The sequence below is a fragment of the Scyliorhinus canicula genome, chromosome 11 (genome assembly GCF_902713615.1).
Source record: "Scyliorhinus canicula chromosome 11, sScyCan1.1, whole genome shotgun sequence".
Taxonomy (NCBI): Eukaryota; Metazoa; Chordata; class Chondrichthyes; order Carcharhiniformes; family Scyliorhinidae; genus Scyliorhinus; species Scyliorhinus canicula.
Genome location: NC_052156.1, coordinates 105,621,504 through 105,641,491, shown reverse-complemented (window position 1 = coordinate 105,641,491; position 19,988 = coordinate 105,621,504). Strand labels below are relative to the sequence as shown.

The window sequence follows — 19,988 nt, the reverse complement described above, 5'->3', positions numbered from 1 at the left end:
AGCCCCAAGTCACCACATTCCGGCGCCTGTTCGGGGAGGCTGGTACGGGAATTGAACCGTGCTGCTGGCCTGCCTTGGTCTGCTTTCAAAGCCAGCGATTTAGCCCTGTGCTAAGCACTTTGGGTCCTTTTGCTACACTCAAGACACTATCCAAATGTTTTCAGTCCTGATTTGTTTCCTGGTCCTTGTTGGGAACTGTCAGTACCTGCCAGTACCTGCAGTGACAAATTCCCCAGGGTTCCTGGAATCATGTAAAGCCTCTGCATGGTGAGCATAGAATCATAGAATTCCTACAGTGCAGAAGGAGGCCATTCGGCTCATCGAGTCTGCACTGGACTTCCAAATGAACACCCTACTTAAGCCCATGCCCCCATCCTACCCCTGTAAACCCAGTAACCCCACATAACCTTTTGGACACTATGGGTGATTGAGCATGGCCAATCCACCTAACCTGCACATCTTTGGATTGCAGTAAGAAGTCTTACAACACCAGGTTAAAGTTCAACAGGTTTGTTTCAAACACGAGCTTTCGGAGCACTGCTCCTTCCTCAGGGTCCCAGGTTCGATTCTTGGCTTGGGTCACTGCCTGTGCTGAGTTTGCACGTTCTCTCCGTCTCTGCGTGGGTTTCCTCCGGGTACTCCAGTTTCCTCCTGCAAGTCCCAAAAGACGTGCTGTTAGGTGAACTGGGCATTCTGAATTCTCCCTCTGTGTACCTGAACAGGCGCCGGAATGTGGCGACTCGGGGATTTTCAGAGTAACTTGATTGTAGTGGTAGTATAAGTCTACTTGTGACAATAAAGATTATTATTATTAGAAAGTGCGAATACCACATAGTCACCCAAGGCCAGAATTGAATCCGGGTCCCTGGCGCTGTGAGATAGCAGTGCTAACCACTGCGCAAAGGGTAAATCAGTCGAATTACCCAATGCACAGATTGCTTGTTGAGGTTCACTGCCTGTATTCACACATGCAGAAAGTTAGCAGAATATGACTTGTTCCAGCACGGATATGGGATTTTCGTCCAGTAACACTGCACCAGTGTTACTATCTGATCCCATTATCCTGTTCGCTTCCCACAATGAGCTTCAGTACTCCTCTTTAGCTGCCTAATAGTTTTTTAAAAAATCCTTAGACACTGCTTCAACAACTGTTAAGAACAGGAAATTCTGAAGAAAGGCAATTTCCCCAAACCTCTCCTTTCATTCTTGCTGTAATTATCTTCAGTTTTGACCTCAAGATTATGTCTCTTTGCCCAATGGGAACAACCCATCCATGTTAACCTCGTCACTCTCCAGAGTCAATGGAGACACCCTCCAGGAAGTCCAGACTAGTTGACGAAGTGAAAGAAAGCTAGAACAGTAACTGAAAAGGTAGGTTGGAAGATATTTGCAGACACCTGGTTTGACCTAATTCATAAGGACGGCTGAGTGGCACAGTGATTAGCACTGCTGCCTCACAGCACTGGGGACCCAGGTTCAATTCCTTGGGTGACTGTCTCTCTGAAGTTTACACGTTCTCCCCGTGTCTGCGTGGGTTTCCTCCGGGTGCTCCGGTTTTCTCTCACAGTCCAAAGACGTGCAGGTTAGGTGGATTGGCCATGCTAAATTGCCCCTTAGTGTCCAGGGATATTTGGGTTAAGCGTGGTTACAGGGTTGCAGGGATAAGCTTCTCCTTCATAGGGTCGGTGCAGATTAAATGGGTCAAATGGCCCCTTTCTGCACTATAGCGATCCTACAGCGCTATGATAACAAATGGAAATGATGGATTGCCGTTTCCTTGGGGAAAGTGAAGTCAACGGAAATTCTTCCATTCATAAAAATGGCAAGAGTGTAAACGTGCTGCCAATTATCTATCAGCCGTTTTTACACAGTCAACATCCACTGCCATCATATTGAAAATATAGATCAGCTGATCCCTCTAACAGGACGGGTTGAAGCCGAGCTTCCTATTCGCTCTTACACCACCTCATTGAGACATACAAGCAAAATGGTAGATGTTTTATTCCTCACGAGAGTTTAAGATGAGCCCGTTACAGTGAGAGTGAAGGGAATGGCAAGTGGTTGATTGTATTATTCCACCGCCACCCCCCCCCCCCCCCCCCTCCCCACACCCACCTCCCCCACCAGTTATAACAGTAGTGCCCTCAGGGGTAAACTCTTTCTCTTTTATAGAAGGCCCAAGTATGGTCTGATTTTGTGATTTTCTATCCCCACCAGAGTCTTCGACATCTGCTGAAAGATAACATGGCAGAAGGACTCCTCTCACCGGTTAACAGACAGCTTTTAAACGAAGGACGATTAAGTCTCGCAGGTACGTGTTATTCATTCCAGATTGGAAATGTAATTACAGCCTCGTCAAATTCTTGCAACTAAACTGTTTTATTGGTGTTCTTTCCTCACAGGGGCCACAAAATTCCTGGATGTCTATCTGTTCCTTTTTGACGATTTACTTTTAATCACAAAGATTAAAAGCGCTAAAAAGGTAAGCAGTTGTTTGACTTTGAAAGAAAACTTCTGCAGCTAAATGTCAAGTTCCCAAAATCATTAAACAGCCTATGATGTGACTCCAAATTATTACCCACTCCTCACTCTGAGGTACAGCATTGACCACTGATCCATTCATAACAATATCAAATCAGTTGATAAAAGAACTGAGGTCCCTTTTGTCATACAGTGATGTAATGGCCTTGTTGGTTAATCATTTGCAATCAGTCTCCATCAATTAACAGACCCAGACAGGAGATGTGAAAACCCCCAGTGATGAAATTATTTGCGAACCATAGATCAACCATACATTGTCAACTGTTCTCCCCAAGAAACTACCCTCACGCCATGTCATGTCTCAGATTTCCCACATATTTGTAAAGAATTACTCAATCCAGATGCAGTGAATCATTTTGCAACCTTGGAGCAAGTCTTACAAGTGGAAATAATGAGAAAAATGACAAACAAATGCACTAGACACCACAAATATACAAATAATTACAAATCATTGAAACCCCCATAGCTAAGGGGTCAAGAATGAGGAGCAAAAGACAGAAAAATAAAACAATTTAGAACAGCGGTCAAGTCAAGTTTCTGCATAGGTTTTGCTTAACGTATGTTGAATTGGGATGCTGTGCTGAAAGATTGGATCACTGTGTGCTCAGAAGAGTTAGGTTCCCAGTTGGTGTTATAACTGGACGGGAAGACCCCAGAATGGAAACCTGGCTCAAAAGATCATAACCGTTACACTTCTTTATAAAATATTGAGGAACAGAGGTTCAGGACTGCTCATTAGTTTTAACAACAAAAACATGAAGAAATGGATTATGATACAATACCCCTTTACTCTCCTCTTAATTTAACAATTACACACTGGTTTTAGGATTAACATGGATTACAAAGCATATCTTAAGCTACAATGGTCTCATTAATACAAAAGGTCCCTTTTAAGCGCAAAAGACAACTGTGGGCAAATTGCTATAGTTTTGAAAACTGCGGTCCCAGTTTAAAACTGGTTACTACAATTTCTCTTTAACTCAGAACACTTTGCTTCCTCTTCTCAACCATGCCTTGGACACTTCTCTTCATTTCTCTAGTTTCATTAATTAGCTGCTCATCAGATCCCTGCAGTTGTTGTCTTAACCATTGCTCCACGGTATGGCTTTTCTTCTAGCAAAGCTGAGAGATGTTCCCTCCTAGAATTTTCAGCCAACTGCTTCTAGCAGAACTGAGAGCTGTTTTCTTTCTGACAACCTATCTTCAACTGAAATCAAATTAGTTAACTAAAAATTATAAGCTTCTCTACCTTACAAGGCCCAAGTTGCTAAGCAGCACCCACATGCATATGTTTTTTTTTATTTATTCTTTATGCTGTAGCCCTATCTAATCACAATAGAAACACAGTTGGAACTTAACCAACCTCCACACCTACAAACAGTTTTATTCTCCAAGAATCTAACTATAGCTTTTACCCTTCCAGGCACAGAAGTATTAAACCAACGTAAAACCTTATTTCAAATGTTTACAAATATAAATCCCTTAAAACTACCATTTTTGAAAGCTAATGTAAAGATACCATATAATATTAATATACAGTATATAATCGATAGTTATATAATATATACTGTATGTTTATATATGTGGTCATTTGGTAGTACAGAACTTGAGTATTGCTGAAAGGAGCCTATCTGAGGTTATCCTGCAAGGGCAATGTATCTCAAAAATCTCAGCGCAGGTTTCACGCTGCTACTATGCAGTAGCAACATAAGAACATAAGAACTAGGAGCAGGAGTAGGCCATCTGGCCCCTCGAGCCTGCTCCGCCATTCAATGAGATCATGGCTGATCTTTTGTGGACTCAGCTCCACTTTCCGGCCCGAACACCATAACCCTTAATCCCTTTATTCTTCAAAAAACTATCTATCTTTACCTTAAAAACATGTAATGAAGGAGCCTCAACTGCTTCACTGGGCAAGGAATTCCATAGATTCACAACCCTTTGGGTGAAGAAGTTCCTCCTAAACTCAGTTCTAAATCTACTTCCCCTTATTTTGAGGCTATGCCCCCTAGTTCTGCTGTCACCCGCCAGTGGAAACAACCTGCCCGCATCTATCCTATCTATTCCCTTCATAATTTTAAATGTTTCTATAAGATCCCCCCTCATCCTTCTAAATTCCAACGAGTACAGTCCCAGTCTACTCAAACTCTCCTCATAATCCAACCCCTTCAGCTCTGGGATTAACCTAGTGAATCTCCTCTGCACACCCTCCAGCGCCAGTACGTCCTTTCTCAAGTAAGGAGACCAAAACTGAACACAATACTCCAGGTGTGGCCGCACTAACACCTTATACAATTGCAACATAACCTCCCTAGTCTTAAACTCCATCCCTCTAGCAATGAAGGACAAAATTCCATTTGCCTTCTTAATCACCTGTTGCACTTGTAAACCAACCTTCTGTGACTCATGCACTAGCACACCCAAGTCTCTCTGAACAGCGGCATGCTTTAATATTTTATCGTTTAAATAATAATCCCGTTTGCTGTTATTCCTACCAAAATGGATAACCTCACATTTGTCAACATTGTATTCCATCTGCCAGACCCGAGCCCATTCACTTAACCTATCCAAATCCCTCTGCAGACTTCCAGTATCCTCTGCACTTTTCGCTTTACCACTCATCTTAGTGTCATCTGCAAACTTGGACACATTGCCCTTGGTCCCCAACTCCAAATCATCAATGTAAATTGTGAACAATTGTGGGCCCAACACGGATCCCTGAGGGACACCACTAGCTACTGATTGCCAACCAGAGAAACACCCATTTATCCCAACTCTTTGCTTTCTATTAATTAACCAATCCTCTATCCATGCTACTACTTTACCCTTAATGCCATGCATCTTTATCTTATGCAGCAACCTTTTGTGTGGCACCTTGTCAAAGGCTTTCTGGAAATCCAGATATACCACATCCATCGGCTCCCCGTTATCTACTGCACTGGTAATGTCCTCAAAAAATTCCACTAAATTAGTTAGGCACGACCTGCCTTTTACGAACCCATGCTGCGTCTGCCCAATGGGACAATTTCTATCCAGATGCCTCGCAATTTCTTCCTTGATGATAGATTCCAGCATCTTCCCTATTACCGAAGTTAAACTCACTGGCCTATAATTTCCTGCTTTCTGCCTACCTCCTTTTTTAAACAGTGGCGTCACGTTTGCTAATTTCCAATCCACCGGGACCACCCCAGAGTCTAGTGAATTTCGGTAAATTATCACCAGTGCATCTGCAATTTCCCTAGCCATCTCTTTTAGCACTCTGGGATGCATTCCATCAGGGCCAGGAGACTTGTCTACCTTTAGCCCCATTAGCTTGCCCATCACTCCCTCCTTAGTGATAACAATCGTCTCAAGGTCCTCACCTGTCATAGCCTCATTTCTATCAGTCACTGGCATGTTATTTGTGTCTTCCACTGTGAAGACCGACCCAAAAAACCTGTTCAGTTCCTCAGCCATTTCCTCATTTCCCATTATTAAAACTCCCTTCTCATCCTCTAAAGGACCAATATTTACCTTAGCCACTCTTTTTTGTCTTATATATTTGTAAAAACTTTTACTGTCTGTTTTTATATTCTGAGCAAGTTTACTCTCATACTCTATTTACTCTTCTTTATAGCTTTTTTAGTAGCTTTCTGTTGCCCCCTAAAGATTTCCCAGTCCTCTAATCTCCCAGCAATCTTTGCCACTTTATATGCTTTTTCCTTCAATTTGATACTCTCCCTTATTTCCTTAGATATCCACGGTCGATTTTCCCTCTTTCTTCCGTCCTTCCTTTTTGTTGGTATAAACCTTTGCTGAGCACTGTGAAAAATCGCTTGGAAGGTTCTCCACTGTTCCTCAACTGTTCCACCATAAAGTCTTAGCTCCCAGTCTACCTTAGCTAGTTCTTCTCTCATCCCCTTGTAATCTCCTTTGTTTAAACACAAAACACTAGTATTTGATTTTACTTTCTCACCCTCCATCTGTATTTTAAATTCCACCATATTGTGATCGCTCCTTCCGAGAGGATCCCTAACTATGAGATCATGAATCAATCCTGTCTCATTACACAGGACAAGATCTAGGACCGCTTGTTCCCTCGTAGGTTCCATTACATACTGTTCTAGGAAACTATCGCGGATACATTCTATAAACTCCTCCTCACGGTTGCCTTGACCGACCTGGTTAAACCAATCGACATGTAGATTAAAATCCCCCATGATAACTGCTGTACCATTTCTACATGCATCAGTTATTTCTTTGTTTATTGCCTGCCCCACCATCTCGTTACTATTTGGTGGCCGATAGACTACTCCTATCAGTGACTTTTTCGCCTTACTATTCCTGATTTCCACCCAAATGGATTCAACCTTATCCTCCATAGCACCGATGTCATCCCTTACTATTGCCCGGATGTCACCTGTTGTACCACAGGTGTACCACATGAGTGGTATTTGCCACAAACATGCCAAAAAGACGTTCTACCTATCACACAAGTAGGTTATGTGGTGTATGAATTTCAATGCCAGTGTGATGCCAGGTATGTAGGCTGATAGTCCCAAAGACTGATAGATTGTATCAAACAACATGCCCCTTCTACTGCCCACTACAGGCAATGTACAGACCATATACAACCAGCCCCAGCTTACAAAACTTAAAACACAGTGTCCAACACTAGATGCGATTCCGTGATTGGACCCTATTTACTAAATAATCCTCACTGTGCTAAAAGCTACGCTGACAACCAAGTTAAGATTGTCAGTTGGGCTCGCAGTGTGGCACTTTCGCGGGTCCTGGAAGCTACACATATTAATACATAGTGTACTGATCCTTGTGGACAGAATGTACTTATTCAAGTTGATTGAGAATTTCCCAGAATATTTTCAAAGTTAGACTACTGAGTCTGCTCGCAGCAGTGCAACCCAGTCAAAAGTGCCTTTTCTCTGATTCTTTCACTTTAAATCTCTGACCTCTGGTTTCCCCCAGTTAATGTTAATAAATAATTTATAACTTTAACTACAAGTGTTCTTGTGATAAATCAGGCCATCCAACAAGAATATTACATGGTACCAGGAGTGGGGGTAAACTATATACAAGACAACAGGTGAACAACAGCACAATCATGCACATGCAAGCTCTCGCCAGCTTCCCCCAGCCAGTGTCTGATCAGCTGACTTTAATTTCACTAGTTGACGCCTAGTTGTCAGTCGTTGAATTATAACACAATCATGATATCATTACAGTAGGTAAGCTGCCGATTTCAGTGCCCGTCTGCCCCCCTATTATGGGGATGAGTTCTGGACTGTGCACAATGGTGGTTGGATGGGTGCCCACCCCATTTTATCTGCCCCTCCATGCATGAAACACTGACACTAGGGGGCAGGTAGGAGTGACCCTAGGAGTGGAGATAAAATGGGTTCTGCAGTCTCGTTGCGGCTGCTCAGATGGGAACTTTGTACACCTGCAGAAACCAGGAGCCTTGGATGCCAGCCTTCGAAGTCCTTCACCGAATCCTGAATTACACGGATTGGGAAGAGATGGAACTGTGTGTTCTGTACTCGATCAACCGATTCCCCTGGACAGATTAGAACTGAAGAACATTGATCCATTCCATTCAGCAGGTATTTTGCTATTTTAATCTCGATATGGGCAAAAGCTATTTGCAATGTTGCTTTAGTGTAACCAGTGTAAGGCAATAATTAGGAATCCAGATGTAGCTAATTGCATTTCTGGTTAGTTGAAAAATGAATAATAGTCACCGTCATTGGGCACATGATCATCTTAAGCATTTTGTTTGCTTATTGGCAAACCATTAAAATGATGAGAGGAAGACCAAAGAGTAACTTCCTCCCTCAGTTACTGAATGGTGGGAGGTGTTTGTTCAGTAAATATTACATGAGAAGTACAATTTACCTATTACCGTGTGTGAATGTGTGATGGGTTTCCTATGAAAATTAGTGCATGTGATTCTGTAAAACTAGCCACTTGTGAATGCCCAGTCTTAGCGACAATCAGTGGAAATCTTTGGCTCAGATATAATTGATAGAGGGCGGTACGGGGGCGCAGTGGTTAGCACTGCTGCCTCACGGTGCTAAGGACCCAGGTTCAATCCCGGCCCCGGGTCACTGTCCATATGAAGTTTGCACATTCTCCCTGTGTCTGCGTGGGTCTCACCCCCACAACCCAAAAAGATGTGCATGGTAGGTGGATTGGCCACGCTACGTTGTCCCTTAATTGTCAAAAAAACAATTGGGTACTCTAAATGTATTTTTAAAAAGATGTAATTGATAGAATAAACCATGGCGGTTTCTTTAAAAGAAGAAAAGCAGCAATAAAGTCAATATTTTCCTGCTAACATTGAACACCCTCCCAATCTCAGAGGGAAGGAAAGAAAGATTTACAACCAGATACCTACCTAGACACGGAGCAGCCGGCAGTTATAAACTTACGATTTAACGTGTCAATTTAGAGCTTTTCTTCCAGGAGAACACGGGGGGGGGGGGTCTAAAGGACCAATTAGATGAACAAATCTTCACCCCAACTCCATCCCAGGGTATTCATGAACAATGCCACGGGATGTCAGCATAGATTCAATCATAGAATCCCTACAATGCAGAAGGCCAGAGTCTGCACCGACCCTCCAAAGAGCATCCTAACGTAGGCCCACATCACCCTCCCCGCCCTCGCGAGATTCGTGCTTCACCTGAAAACCCAGGCCGGCGCCAGGTGCCCGATAGAATGCCATGCTCTGGTGCCTCAACAGCGGCGCATGCCTGCGTGGGCAAGCAAATTGTATAGTAAATGCCATTGGCATATCATTAACGGGCCCTACCTGGCAATTTCCGGGCCCCCTGTGATGCTTCGCCGCCGCCAGGAGGAATTACCGATGGCGAGATTCACTTGAGGTATTTAAAATCGCCTTGGCTGCTGAGAGAGGAGATACGAAAAGTGTTCAACATTGTTATAGTGAGCTGTCAGTGTGCCGCTGGCCAGAGCTTCTGCCAGGATCGGGAGGAGTAGTGGGGGGTGGCCAGTAGGTGGGCTGTGGGGTCAGGGTGGACGGGCACAGACACCATTGCCGCAGCCTGCAAGGCAGCCTTGTGGCTTTGCATGCCACTGTCTGCCCACTGTGAACTTAGTGCCACGGGTTGTATGGGAGCAGCGCTGCGTTTGGGGCCGTAGAACTCACGCAATTCAGTCCTGGCATCAGCATTTAGTCTCTCAAACGTAGGATCCTCCTCCTTGTCTGTCCAGAGTTGGTCACAGATCCAATGTAATTTGGTCCACTGCATTGTTTTGTGCCATTGAATAAATTCAGTTGATGGTTGATGCACCTCCTTCTGTTGCAGGTTGTGGACTACAAAATGCTTTCTTAGTAATTCATCAAAACAGATATCAGCAATGTATAGGAATCTTCACACTTCAAGCACCTTCAGAAGCTGTTAAGGTAAATCCACAAATGAACAAGGCATGAAAACTGACTTATATTGGTGTGGGTTGGGGTGAGGGGGGCTGGACCGGGGTGAGGATGCGGTGGGGGAGAGGGAACCTCCAAGGGGAGGTCAGTATGGGTGTGTGCAGGGTGTTAAAACCCTTAAAAATGATGTTGGGTTGAAATGATCCTGCCCAATTCTGGGTTTTACCTGGACGGTTTGCAGGTGAGCAGGGAACCCCCTTGAAGCTGTCAGGTAAGCTATTGTCATTATCTGCTGTTTTTTTCACCCATTCTGGCTTTAATAGACAGTGCACCTTTTTCTCAAACTGTGCGGAACTCACTAGGGTGACCGAGGCCAGTGCACACTAGGGAGAGCATCTTCAGTGAAACTGACAGGCTGGGAAGCCTTTGATCAGTGACACTGAAGAGCTGCAGCCATGGCCAGGTGAGAGGTTGCTGCTCCTTCTCAGAGGGTTCGTCAGGTGTTCTCTGGCCATGTACTCACCTTCAGCAACATGTCCCCGCTGTCAATTGTAACCATGGCATAGGGGTGGCTTACGCTGCTGTACCTTACACCTCTAATGAGGAACACAAGGAATAGCAACACCAAGTCAAAAGCACCAATGGCAACAGTACCAACACCTCTTTCGTCATCTACCACTCCACAGGACAGAGGAGATGGGCACACAGATCTAGGTGGAAGCAGTCAGAGCCCCCACCACAGGGTCTACAGGTACAGGATCAACTCCCTGACCTGTCTGACATGTGTGTTAGCACCAGTGGATCAACATGGTCAGGCTTTCACAGCAGGTCATTGCTGATATCTGTTGCATTGTGAAATCTCGTGGAGTAGGTGGGCACACATTGCCAATGACCAGCAAGGTGCCTATCCCTGAAAGACCACCAACAGCCCAATAAACCACCCGCTCCCCTATGTAGTTCAGCAAGCACAGGGCTGAAGGGTGAACGAGGCTTGATGCGAATTAGGACATGTGCAGCAGGGGTTTTGCATGAGTTGACGTTTATGGAGGATGGAAGGCTGGCCAAGGCTGACTATGAATAGTCTAGCCAAGTGGTAACAAAGGCATGGGTGAGGGTTTGGTCAGTAGAGGAGCTGAGGTAGGCGTTACCGAGGTAGCAGTAGGCAGCATTTGTGATAGCGTGGACACATATCCAGTAGTGGTAATGTCACTGGGCCACGAATCCAGGGGCCAAGAGCTAATGCTCTGAAGATGTGGGTTCAAACCCCACCACGGCAGCTGGTAGAATTTAAACTCAATTAATAAAATCTGGAAATGAGAGCTAGCCTCAGTGATGGTGACCATCAAACCATCATCGATTGTCATAAAAACCATTAGGTTCACTAATGTCCTTTAGGGAAGGAAGTCTGCCATCCTTACCCGGCTGGGTCTACATGTGATTCACAGCAATGTGGTTGACTCTTAACTTGGGGCTAGTTTAGCACAGTGGGCGAAACAGCTGGCTTGCAATGCAGAACAAGGCCAGCAGCACGGCTTCAATTCCTGTACTCGCCTCCCTGAACAGGTGCCGGAATGTGGCGACTAGGGGCTTTTCACAGTAACTTCATTGAAGCCTACTTGTGTCAATAAGTGATTATTATTATTATTATTATTATTATTATTATTAATGAATTATCTGAAGGGGACCATCAGCTGTAAACTGGGTGGCATTCCTGGCCCTTTTTTTCATTAGAAGGATCACCATCAGCTGCTTAGTGTCTGTCCTCCTGTCCCCTTCCCTAAATACCTTTTTTAAAAAATTAAACATTCAAAAGATACAATTAAAAGATACATAGTTAATCACAGTTGGTAGTCAACTCGGGGTCCTAGGGACTGCACGGTGACACAGTGGTTAGCACTGCTGCCTCATGGCGCTGAGGGCCAGGATTCGATCCCAGCCCCGAGTTACTGTCTGGGTGGAGTTTGCATATTCTCCCCGTGTCTGCGTGAGTCTCACCCCCACAAACCAAAGAAGTGCAGGGTGGGTGGATTGGTCACGCTAAATTGCCCCTTAATTGCAAAGAAAAATGAATTGGATACTTTAAATTTAAAAGACAACTCAGGGTGCTAACAAAAAGATTTAATCTCAGTTCAATACTCTCTCCAAATCTTGTCCATTGTTTTCTCTTCACAACACTCAGACAAACGGAGCAAAATGGGATTTATTCAGTTTTGTGAAGAACATGGGCGGGATTCACCGTTCTCCGACGCCGATTTCATAATCGGCGATCGGGCAGAGAATCCCTTTTGACTCCGAAAACGGGGGCGGCACCTCTTTGACGCAGGTTGTGTATGCTCCGTCCTCTCCAAAATGGCATCATCGCGTTATGCGCTGCACGTCATTGGGGGGCAACCTTAGCACATCACCTGAAGGCCCTCCCCGATGTTCTGCCCCCCCTTGGGCCGAGTTCCCAACCGTGTGGTCTCGGCGGGTGGGAACCCGGCGTGGCGGCTGCGGACTGTGTCCAGCCCCGCCACAGTCGGGCGGGAACCGTGCTGCTGGCCTGGGGGGGGGGGGGGGGGGGGGGGGGGGGGGCTGGATTCCAAGAGGGCTGGGGGGACTGGTGGGGGGTGGCCAAGGAAACATTACCTGGCAGGTCGGGTCTGTGCACAGCCCGGCCCCATGTTTTATAGTGCGACTGCTGCAGGTCGTCACCGTGCGCATGTGCGGCCGTGGATCCATCCATCTCCGGCCGTTTATATTGTGGGAGCCGGGAGTTTAATGCGGTGTGGCAGCTAGCCCTCACCAGCCGCAGGATCGGTGAAGGGGTGGCCACGATTGTTTTTTGACGTAAAACGCCACAGATCCTCCGCACTTAGCCTGAAAAACGGTGAAACCAACCCCATGGCTTTATAATGTTTCACAGAATGAATTAGTAATGTGAGTGAAAACGGTAAAAATGAATCCTTCCTTTCAGAAAACGTGGCTATCAGACATCAAGACTGCAGCGACTGCCTACAGGAACGTTATAGAACCACCACAACCTTTGCTGAGGAGATTACCGGTGAATGAATCATCTGAAATTTAACTTCCCCAGACATCTGTTAAACTCGCAAAAACTCTGTTCTCAGTCTAACTAGGCCAACCAGAAACTCAACTCATTGCTGGGCCAGCGCACTTTGAAGAAATCTACCTCCTGTATTCAATTTAAAAATCGTTCTTGTTTCTAATAAAAGTATTGTAACAAAGCAGCGTGTATTAGTTTAATATTCGGCGAGAGTACTGAGTATTTCTCAGGCTGGAGGATGATAACAGACAGTGGAGTTCTAATGGGTCAGTGCTGAGCCATTGTTTGTTTTGATATATATATAAATTACTTGAATATTAGGATGGAGTAAAACTTCAAAATTTGCTGAAGAAAGTGAAAATGAAAGTGTGGCAAAGAGTAAGGATGATAATTGACTAAATATGAGAACTAGGAGGAGTAGGCGATTCAGCCCCTCCAGCCGGCTCCACTATTCAATGCAATCATGGCTGATCTCCTCTCGGGCTCAACTCCAGTTTCCTGCCCGTTCTCCATAACCCTTCAACCCATTACTAATTAAAACCCTGTCCATAACATGTCCGTCTCCTCCTTAAATTCATTCACTGTCCCAACATCCACTGCACTCTGGGGTAGTGAATTCCACAAATTCACGACCCTTTAGGAGAAGTAATTTCTCCTCACCTGTTTTAAATCTGCTACTCCTTATCCTAAAACTATGACCCCCTTGTTCTACATTGTCCCACAAGAGGAAGCATCCACTCCACATCTACTTTGTCAATACCTTTTATCATCTTCTCTACCTCAAATAGATCTGCTCTCATTCTTCTAACGTTGAGCTGCTCAATTACTGTCCTGCAACAGGACATAGGTGGAATTTAATATTCAATTATTTGAATATTGCTGAAAGTTGCCTGAAAGTGTAGTGGGGGCGGGTTCAATTCCGGTGTTCATGCAGGAATCTGTTACGGGGAGCAGGTAGGGGAATGGCACTCCGCACATTGCTCATTCAGAGGGCTAGCGATCACATGATGGGCTGAATGGCCTCCTGTGCTGCAACAATTCCGTGTTTCTATTTTGCCAAACCTTTTCATCTTGCACTCATCAGGTTAAACACAAGAATGACAAATTTCAAACAATTTATGCTACAGGAGAAAAGGGTGCTGATTGGTTCGCAAGTTGATTCTCTTTGGCCAGGTTGTTGCCATGGATAAAGCAATGGGGAACTATAGGTCCCCCAGGCTCCAGCATAATTCAAAAAAGACAGAAGGCCTTGTTCCTTTTTTTGCAGACAATGGAAGCGCGATTCTCTGACAGTGTGTCCGCGCCGCCATGGGCACGGGCAGGAGTGATTCTGGCCACACTGGAGCGGTTTACGCCGCTAATGCGCGGTGGCCTTACTGAACTCTCTGGCTCCGACGGGACATGGCGTGGGGGTTCAGAGGCCGGATGCACAACAAAGTAGGCCCGGGGCGGGAGAGGTTGGCCCGCCGATCAGTGCGCCCTGATCGTGGGCCAGGCCCCATCAGAGCCCCCCCCCCCCCACACATGCTGTCGCCCCGACCTTTCGCGCAGTTTCCGTTGGCAGCGACCAGGTGTGGATGTCGCCTGCAGGCTCTCCCTTTTTAAAGCAGCTGCTCGGCCCATCTGGGCTGGAGAATCGGCGGCCCCGCCGCGTACAGCGGCCCGTGACCGGCGCCGCACCATACGTGCCGGCGCAAATGGCGATCGGAGAATTGCGCGCCGGTGTCCAGGCGACATGGCGCAGTTGCGGCAATTCTCCGACCCAGCGCGGGGCTGGGAGAATCGCGCCCTGGGTCCCTGTTTATGAATGGATGTTGCTTCAAGCAAATATAAATGAGCCACGTTGCAGGCTCGAGCCATTATTTCAAATTGGTAGTTAATGTAACTATTGGCACGCTCAGGATTATTCATACAGAGAGGTGTAGGGTGCTGCAGTATGGCAGAAGAGATGGAAACATAATGGCCCAGCTCTAAAGAGTGTACAGTGACAGAGGGACTTGGTGGTTCAGTTGCAAAGACCTTTGAAAATGGTAGGTCATATTGAGAGAGTGGTTAGAAACTAAATATAGACACTGAGCACAAAAGCAGGGAAGTTATACTGAATCTTCATAAAGCTCTGTTAGGCCCCAATTAGAGAATTGCATCCAATTCTGGTCACCACACTTTAGGAACAAGTTGAGGGTCTTTGAGAAGGTGCAAAGATTTACCAGTGGTTCCAGGGAAGGGGGATTTTAACTCCCACGGTTAGGTTGGTGAAAGTGGGGGTTGTGAGAGTACCTTTAAGAAATGGGTGTTTATAAATGGGTGTGGAAATAAATATCTGCAGGGAGAGCACCTTTAAGAAATGGGTGTTTATTACTGCAGTGATGTCAGAGAGTGGGTGGAGCTGGGCTGTCTGTCAGCTTTTTACTTTCGTTTTTCAGCAGGCTGCAGGGTTGTTTTCAGTGTTGGAGCTGAAGCCAGATCAAGCAGGTGTACTGCTGTTCTCTCTGCCATCAACAGACTATCTCTTGATCATTTGGTGAATTCAGAATTATAAATGTTTTCAGTAGTGACTTTAACCTGATGTGCTTCTGATACAGGTTTTGTTTTTAAGTTGTATGGATGTTAAAAAGGAAAGCTTAAATGTTTACTTAGTGTTGTAGTCTTTGGGGGTTGTATTTGAATTAATGGTTGCTGAGATGTTCACTATGTTTTAAAAAGGTTCATAGTTCATTGAATAAACATTGTTTTGCTTTAAAAAAAATACTTTTCCATTTTCTGCTGTACTGCACCTGTAGAGTGGGCCGTGTGCTCTCCATACCACAATCTAGTAAAAGTTGTGGGTCAGGTGAACTCCATGATACACTTTAGGGTTCTCTAAACCCTGGCCATAACAAATTGGGGGCTGGAGGGGGTGAAAAGTCTATCTATTGGATTGGCTTAGTGAACTTAAAGACAGTGAGGGGTGAGCCTATTGTGGTTGCTTTTCAGGTGTGGTATTTCAGTTTAAGTAGGGAGTATGTTGTGGACAATGGGTCTTTCAGAGGCTCAGAAGTTTTAGGGGGTGGAGACGGTCACACGCAGTACCTTATGGACAGAGACTAAAAGCAGACTGTTAGATTTGGCAAAAACATTGCAGTTAACATTACCTGACAAAATGCAAAAAGAAGAGGTCATTATGGTGGTGGCTAAGCATTTAAAGTTGCCTGAGATACAGTCTGACTCATTGGAAATAGCAAAAATTCAGTTGCAAATTAACTAAATGGACAATGAGAAAGAATTAAACCAACTTGAATACGAAAGAAAGAGAGAGGAAAAAGAAAGAGAACTAGAGAGAGGAAAAAGAAAGAGAAAGAGGGAGAGGAAAAAGAGAGAGAAGAAAGGAAAACAGAAAGAATAGCCCGATCAGAACAAAAAGAAAGAGAAAGGGAGATACAGATCAGGGAAAAAGAGAGAGTTTGAACTTCAGAAAATGGCCAAGAAACATGAGTCTGTTAAAATTGGCAGGCATAAAGGGAAACATACAGTTGGGTGATAGTGATGAGGATAGTGAGAAAGAGCGTCATAGTCGAAGGCTTGGTGGGGATCTATTTAAATATGTCCAAGCATTGCCAAGATTTGACAAGAAGGAACTGGAAGCTTTTTTCATTTCATTTGAGAAGGTAGCTAAACCAAATGAAATGGCCACAGGACATGTGGGTATTACTGATTCAAACAAAGCTGGTTGGTAGGGCTGGTGAAGTGTTTGCATCACTTTTCCGGATTGTGTAGTAACAAGGTCGCAAATTCACAGGTTAAGACAAGAGGAGAAATCAAAGAGTGAAGATGAAGTTGAAGTGCAATTATCAGAAACGATTTTTGATCAGATGGTTCAAAAAGAACAAGAACAGGTGGAGGATGAGGTGGATATTTTTAGTTCAGGAAAATTGGCAGAGTTACAACAAAGATATAGAAACTGGAGGAGGTATCTGGGAAGTATGAGGAAGTGAAAAAATCCACCTTGGGTGCATCTGAACTAGTTCCTGAAGCCTACAGACAAAAGTTTAGAAATTTAAGGAAAGAATTTGGTCAAACATACAGGGCGAGATTCTCCCAAAACGGGGGAAATCGTAAAGCTGCCGTTTTACGGCAGCGCGCCCCTTCCCGACGGGGGACCGATTCTGGTCCCCGGTCGAGGCTAGCAGCCCGACGCCGTAGGCTCCGGCAAGACGGGCTTAACGAAAATCGTTAAGCCCGCTTGCCGGAGTTAGCGCCGGCTGACGCGTCATATGACGTCAGCCGCGCATGCGCAGTTTGGAAGACTCCAACCCGCGCATGCGCGGGTGACGTCATCGCGTTTTTGCGCGAAACCCGCGCATGCGCGGGCCGGGTTGCCCCTCAGCCGCCCCGCGAATGGATACTGCGGGGCGGCGGAAGGACAAGTAGTGCGCGGGCATCGGGCCCGCTGCCCGCGATCGGTGCCCACCGATCACGGGCCCATGGCACCCTTGGCACGGCCGTGGTACGGCCGTGCCAATCGGTACCATGGTTATAAAAAGCGAGTTTGTGACGCCGTTTTTACGAACGGCAAGACCAGGTGTGTTTGCCGTTCGTAAAAACGGCGGAAAGGGCTGGGACTTCGGCCCATCTAACAGCTGAGAATCGCTGCCGGCCGTTAAAAAAAACGGCGGCAGCGATTCGGGTCGGGACTTCGGCGGGGGGGGTGGGAGAATAGCGGGAGGGCGGCAAAAATGTCGGGAAGGCCCTCCCGCTATTCTCCCACCCGTCGTGGGGGGCGGAGAATTTCGCCCACAGAGTTTGAAAGGCTCAAACAGAGTAATTTTGATAGGTGGATAAGGGCTTTGAAAATAGACCAAACGTATTAAGCTCTCAGAGAAATTATACTTTTGGAGGAGTTGAAAAGGTCAATTCCTGACGTAATGAGAACTCATGTGGAAGAACAGAGGGTTAAAACTGCGAGTTTAGCAGCAGAAATGGCAGATGATTATGAATTAGTTCATAAATCAAAACTTGGTTTCCGACATGTGAGGCACAGAAACTGGGGACATAAGAAATACTCACGTGGTAAAGGTAAAGGTGATCTTATGGGAGATAATAAGGAGAATGTACCTCAGATTAAAAAAGAAACCCAGGAGGGTGGAAAAGAAAAGAAAAGTTTCACATGTTTTCACTGTAATAAACTAGGCCATGTAGACTCACAGTATTGGTAGTTGAAGACAAGCACTGGGAAGACTGATGTGGTAAAACAGGATAAGACAGTGGGGTTTGTTAAAGTGGTAAAAGAAAGCCCAAGGGAAGCGAAGGAGGTGCAAAAGATTGTACAGCCTGATCAAGAGGTGATTGATTAGAAGGTGCCAGATCTCTTTAAAGAATTTACTTGTGTGGGTAAAGTTTACTCATGTGTATCAGGAGGAGCAGATAAAGAAGTCACAATTTTAAGAGATACGGGAGCTAGTCAATCTTTAATGGTAAGAGATGAGGAGTTATGTAGTTTGGGAAGAATGTTGCCAGAAAAGGTGATAATATGTGGAATTCAGGGTGAGAGGAGTAATGTTCAATTATATAAGGTAAGGTTGGAAAGTCCAGTGAAGAGTGGTGAAGTGGTAGTAGGAGCAATAGATAAACTATCTTGTCCAGGAATACAATTTATCTTGGGTAATGATATAGCTAGATCGCAGGTGGGAGTGATGCCTACTGTGGTTGATAAACCAGTAGAAAATCGGACAACTGAAGTGTTGAAGGACGAGTATCCTGGGATTTTTCCGGATTGTGTAGCAACAAGGTTGCTAAGACACAGGTTAAGACAAGAAGAGAAATCAAAGAGTGAAGATGAAGTTGAAGTGCAATTATCAGAAACGATTTTTGATCAGATGGTTCAAAAAGAAGAAGAGGTGGAGAATGAAGTGGATATTTGTAGTTCAGGAAAATTGGCGGAGTTACAACAGAAAGATATAGAAATCAAACGGATGTATCAGAAGGCATATATGGAAGAGGAATCTGAGTGTATGCCAGAGTGTTATTACCGTAAAAGTGATGTCTTGATTAGAAAATGGAGACCTTTACATATGCAGGCGGATGAAAAGTGGGCAGAAGTTCATCAAGTAGTATTACCGGTAGGGTATAGAAAGGAGGTGTTGTGAGTAGCACACGAGGTACCAGTGGGAGGTCATTTGGGAATAAGGAAAACTCAAGCTAAAATCCAGAAACATTTTTATTGGCCTGGACTACATAAAGATGTAGTTAAATTTTGTCAATCATGTCACACATGTCAAGTGATAGGGAAATCTAAGGGCAGCACGGTGGCCTAGTGGTTAGCACAACCGCCTCACGGCGCTGAGGTCCCAGGTTCGATCCCGGCTCTGGGTCACTGTCTGTGTGGAGTTTGCACATTCTCCCCGTGTCTGCGTGGGTTTCGCCCTCACAACCCAAAGATGTGCAGAGTAGGTGGATTGGCCACGCTAAATTGCCCCTTAATTGGAAAAAATAATTGGGTAATCTAAATTTATAAAAAAAAAGCGATAGGGAAATCTCAAGCAGTGATAAAACCAGCACCCTTAATACCCATTCCAGGATTTGAGGAACCTTTTACAAGGGTCCTAATTGATTGCGTAGGACCGCTTCCTAAAACAAAAAGTGGGAATCAATATCTTTTGACTATAATGGATGTGTCTACTAGGTTTCCAGAGGCCATTCCAGTATGTAATATTACAGCTAAAAAGATTGTGGAGGAGTTACTTAAATTCTTCACTAGATATGGACTACCCACAGAAATACAATCGGATCAAGGATCAAATTTTACCTCAAGGTTATTCAAAGAAGTTATGGATAGCTTAGGAATAAAGCAATTTAAATCAACTGCGTACCATCCCGAATCGCAGGGAGCGTTAGAAAGGTGGCATCAGACATTAAAGACAATGTTGAGGGCTTATTGTCAAGATTATCCAGAGGATTGGGATAAAGGAATTCCATTCGTATTGTTTGCAATTAGGGATGCACCTAATGAATCAACCAAATTTAGTCCTT

The 19,988-nt window shown here is 45.1% G+C and overlaps 1 protein-coding gene across 5 annotated transcripts in view; it reads left to right on the top strand.

Moving 5' to 3' along the window:
• plekhg7 (pleckstrin homology domain containing, family G (with RhoGef domain) member 7) overlaps nucleotides 1-13,164 on the top strand; it is a 125,876-nt gene extending 112,712 nt beyond the window's left edge. For 2 of the 5 annotated variants that reach the window (XM_038810976.1, XM_038810975.1), the window contains 5 exons: nucleotides 2,218-2,311; nucleotides 2,403-2,482; nucleotides 7,988-8,141; nucleotides 9,870-9,967; nucleotides 12,894-13,164. In XM_038810976.1, the coding sequence (XP_038666904.1) occupies nucleotides 2,218-2,311; nucleotides 2,403-2,482; nucleotides 7,988-8,141; nucleotides 9,870-9,967; nucleotides 12,894-13,004 (537 nt within the window). In that variant the 3' untranslated portion in view covers nucleotides 13,005-13,164. Of the gene's footprint in view, nucleotides 1-2,217; nucleotides 2,312-2,402; nucleotides 2,483-7,987; nucleotides 8,142-9,869; nucleotides 9,968-12,893 lie in introns of those variants that run through there. The other 3 variants (XR_005462262.1, XR_005462263.1, XM_038810977.1) reach the window with 3 other exon arrangements.
• Nucleotides 13,165-19,988: the final 6,824 nt, after the last annotated feature.